The 4,893-nt window shown below is 39.9% G+C and overlaps 1 protein-coding gene across 1 annotated transcript; it reads right to left on the bottom strand.

Annotated features, from left to right (window-relative positions):
• Window positions 1-233: 233 nt before the first annotated feature.
• Window positions 234-4,887, bottom strand: DNAJC28 (DnaJ heat shock protein family (Hsp40) member C28). The gene has a single exon (XM_026856896.1). The coding sequence runs from the start codon at window positions 3,351-3,353 to the stop codon at window positions 2,235-2,237; it is 1,119 nt and encodes a 372-aa protein (XP_026712697.1). The 5' UTR covers window positions 3,354-4,887; the 3' UTR covers window positions 234-2,234.
• Between the last annotated feature and the right edge of the window lie 6 nt (window positions 4,888-4,893).

Raw genomic sequence — 4,893 nt, 5'->3', positions numbered from 1 at the left:
CTCATCCATTATGACAACTTAAATATTTAAACTGCTGATACTTATCTTCATTGTGAGCCAAAGTGAATTCCGTCAAAGCTGGATTATTGCAATCTGGTTTCTATTTACTCTTGTGCAACGAATTTGATTTGCAATTACCTCTTTTTAAATCTGTCCCTGGATTAGTTTAAACAGCAATTCAGATCCAGTTCCTGTTGATCATAATGAGAATCAAAACCTGATCAAGTACTATGTCAAAGGACTTCCACAAAAGTGTGTTTAATTTAGTTTTCATTAAAAGCAAGAATGCATAGATAAGTTATTGAAATAAACAGACATTCATACACACAGCTGCTAAAACGAGTGAGGAGCTTACGAGGTCAAAGCCTTCTGGTATCAAAAGGTCTAACACCCCGATCTCAGTGAATCATATCTGTATCTCACAGAAAAGAAGGAAATTACAGCAATCTGAATTCTGAGTTCGCAGAAAAACAGGACTGCTGTGTAACCTGATTTTTCTTTCTCTGCATTTGATTTGAGCTACTTACATGGTAGGTTTTGTTCCCACTTCACCACTATACAGGACTTAACTCATGTATCTGCAAGACACCCATTATTTCTGGCCTTCTTTGCAAACTTGGGAGAGGCACTGAGGAGTATACTAATTACTGGCTGGCCCACTGATCCATGCACCACAAGCGTACCCCTGCCTCCTAACTGAATCTCAGCAGACTGGACAAATAGCCATTAATCCTTCCAGCTAACACCAGGGCACAGCACAGCACAAGCATCCCAGTGGCATGACCTATGGGCAACAGATCAGCCTGCACAGAATGCCATTCTTCTTACTTTGGCCACCTTCAATCCTACAGAAAGGTGTGTGTTAAAGGAAGCTGAGATTAGCCCTATTTTCTAAAACATGACAAACATCTTGTAATTATTACTTACTAGCCCTAACACAAAGGCTTGAAAGACCTATAGTGTTTAACAATAAATACATTAAATTACATTACTAGATGATATAATACCCCCTGACAAATGATACTTCAATTGATCCATTCTACCAATATACATCAATAACATTCTGCTTGCATGTGAAGGCCTAATCTAGATGAGCAAGAGCACAAGGACCAAAAGGAGCACAGGCTCAAAAGCAAACGCATTAACCCAGACTCTGCTGGTGCTGGGGCATCTGCCAAAGGATGGTTGAGACCATCATCTACTTTTCATCTCTGAAACTCCTGAGAGTGGAAATTCCTGCTCTGTGGCCTAACCACAGCCTGTGGTACACCTTCCTACGGACTGGCCGGGCACAGCAGAGCTCCTGCACAGGTGGAGACGTCCGAGTCACAGAGGCATGACTGAGGAACAGGGCTCACACAGATACTGATACATCCAGTCACACCTTTGCAAAGGCAAAGACCTCCAGGAAAATCAGATTGTGTGGGGAGCTGAGAGGTTACTAAAGACAAATAAATCTTTGGCATCATGGAAATTTTCCCACCCTCCAAGCCATTGCCTAGAAATTTCAATACTTCACAGTAAGTTCTTTGATGCTAATAGTCTGAAATATTTAAACGTGCAATTACTTTTGAAAATTAGTATTCCCTTCTCCTCTTGCCTCCAAAGAGCCATGTGACCAGCATACAGTTTTGGTCAGTCTTCCTTATTTGCTCAGATGCATTCTGAGACTTCTTTCTCTTAAAAGCCAGATCCAAAAATGGACTTCTGCAGAATGTACAGTCCACGTTCAGACATCCAGAACCTTCCCTTCATTCCCATTTAACCTTGAAGAGATGAACGTACTTTTAAAAAAATGCATGAAACCTGTCAACAATTTATGAGCTCTAAGCATTTAAATAAGAAAGGATAAAGGTTCAACTGACAGAGCACAGCAAGACTTTTACTTCCACTTTGTCCTTAACATGTTTTTGCTATGCCTCAGTTTCATCTTCTGAAGAGATAACGGACTGCAAAAGTGATTATGTTAAAGTGAAGCATTAATTTTTGATTTAAGCAGAAGTAAAATGAGCTGCAAGAGGATAACTGAATTTATTTGTTCCTTAATGATATTCACAAATAAATCAATTAAGCACCTGCAAATGCACATCAGACAACCTAATTCCTTTTCACTGGTTTAACAGAGGACAGCTGGATTTCACATTTTCAGTGTACCTGTTAATTTCTCTAGTGCTACAATTTTCATTCATAAAGTGCATTCAAAATCTTGACAAGACAGATGAAGTAGTATTATCTTATTTCAGTGTAAGGTTTAACCACTTAGCTAGAGAAGACTTCCACCCAAACCTTTTAACATTTTCCTCTTCATTTTCCTTTGTGTCTGAATTAGAAGCCTCTCTGTTTTCCATCAAAGCTTCGTAAGTCTTTTGTGCTCGAGCAATTTCTTTGTCTGCACTGAAGTGCACCATTTGTCTGCTCAGAATAGGAACAACTAAATTGAAGTTGTCAATTCTTTTGTTTAATTTCCTGATATCTTCTATAAATTGCTCACAAATATGATTCCACTCCTTTTGCCTATATGGTGTCATTGGCCTTCCAAGCTTACTTCTAGATGCCACTATACCCCTCCTTAACCGCTCAATAGTTTCCCGTATTTCTTTCTGCATCAGGATCCACTCTGGCTGGTATCCATTGTCTATCAGAATCCTGTTCAAGTTGTGAGTCATTGGGTCGATATGTGGACAGTCTGAAAATTTCTGCAAAGGTTTTCCTTTGCCGCTGAGGTTGTCAAAGTCTCCTTTCGCCATCGATTCCTGGATGAGGTCCTCAACCAACCGTTCAACTGCCTGAGTTATTTTCACCTTTTTGCTCTGCCTCACGTCTTTGGCTTTCATTAGGTCAGCCCCAGCACACTGGTTTTCAAGCCTCTGCTTCCGGTACTCCAACACTTGTTCAGTAGCACGGTCTACTCGAAACTGCATGTATTGCTTTTCTCTTTGGCTTGGTGTTCCAAAGCCAACGCCTTCAAAACTCAAGTAGTGTCTATGCTGTGGTGCTTTTGATTTGAACTGATCTTCCTCCTCTTCATTATTCTCATTTGATTTCTTTTTGGTCTCCACATCACTGAGCACGACTCTGTACGCTGCTTCTACTTTCATAAATGCTTCAGAATCAGCTGTGGCAGAACCGCTGTCTGGGTGGTATTTTTTGGCAAGACTTCGATATGAGTTTCTGATATCATCAAGGGAACATCCTTCCTCAAGCTCAAGAATTTTGTAAGAGTCCTTGACACTGCTTTTAGGTTTGTAACCTGACAACATTCTGTTGCCACAAATGCAGGGAAACAGCTTCAGGTTTCTTGGAATCATTGCTTGATGTACCATTAAATGATGCCCTATGTTGTTAGTCAGCATGACACAAAGCCGCTTTCTATTTCTTCAGATGCAGCTACATTACAAATAATGACCTATAAACACATTTTTGTAAAACTTGTGTTAAATACGCTTTTTAAAATAACTTACATGATTTAAGTATTACCTTTAACTTGTTATTTAAAGAAATTCAAACAAAATTTCAGAACAGTATGCAGTGTTCTTATCTTTTACAGGCTAATATTGAAATCTGCATTTTTTACTACTATTGAAGTGGTAGTATTACAATGTCAATGAACATTAATCCACAATATAGTTTTCTCCTAGTATAACAACAGTAGCACGGGTTTGATTTGCTCTGCAGAATTCCCAAAAGGCCAAAACTTTACTGCATTTCTGCAGTCAGTGCAATGTAAACAGGAAATATGCTTTATGCTGAGTGGTAACTCCGCTGGAACAAATCTCCCCCAGCCAACAACTGAATTTTCTATTCACATACATCAATGCCTCAAGACCTGGTGCATTCTCAAAGGATTTCATTACAGTACCCTTTTGGCATTTTACAGCAACATCTTAAGTAGCCTTCAGATTATAGATTCATTTAGATTAATTTTTGTATCCCAGCAGGACTCTCAGCCTAGTGCCCAGTCTCCTCTGTTTGTCGCAGGTAAGATTATAAATGTGGAACTCATTTGTGGAACTCAATCTCTGTAACAGTAGCAGACAGTATCTCTTTCTGTCAGGAATACCAGTGCTTCTGAATTATTTTGGGAAATGGCAAAAGAAAAACCTTTAGCAAATGACAATATAAGTCAGACCTCATGTAAAATCAGAAGTAGAAAAGTATCATACAAACTGCACGCACAATTTACACATCAGCTAACTTCTATTAACAAAAATCCTAAAGCAGATGCTGCACATATGGTGCTAAAGAGCCTCATTTCGCAGATTCACCAATGACTACAACATATCCTTTGCTGATGTCCATTCCAAACAAAAACCCACATTAAATCAAGGTTAAGTTTAAGGAGTAAGTGTCTGTGTTCTGCATATAACAAACTGCCCTTCCACCCTAACCCATCTGAAAAGAGGATGGAAAGGAGCTGTACTTGGGACTGGATGAAAGACTAGATCAGTCCTGAATGTTGCCAAGTTGATTTTGATCCAGGTAACGTATTAAGTCATCAGCTTCTGGTTATTATAATGGAGTATGTTGGAATTTTCTATTTATGATATAGATAAGTGGTTTCTTTCCTTCTAGGTAGCTGGCAAAGACAGTAATTTAGTTCCACATGGCCATAAAAATCCACATAACTACTACTTAGATGGAAAAATCAATGCATACACTCTTGAAATTCAATGTGCTGATCAGAAGTAGCCTCGACTTTAATGTATTTATGCTTTAAAAAGTGTGTCAAACTGCATGTATAGCACTCGCCCCATGGCACCAGAGTGCCAGCTGGGCGGGATTTTTATTCCCCAGCCTTTCGAATCCAGCTCTCCCCGGTAGGGCCTGGCGCAGGGGGAACACGACCGAGCCCCGGCAAGGCCGAGGTGGGCGGAGGCACTGGAGGGCGCGCCC

Source organism: Athene cunicularia (assembly GCF_003259725.1).
Source record: "Athene cunicularia isolate RWA chromosome 1 unlocalized genomic scaffold, athCun1 chr1_part1, whole genome shotgun sequence".
Lineage (NCBI taxonomy): Eukaryota > Metazoa > Chordata > Aves > Strigiformes > Strigidae > Athene > Athene cunicularia.
The sequence above is the reverse complement of the archived record's forward strand: the minus strand, read 5'-3'. Positions and strand labels throughout refer to the sequence as shown.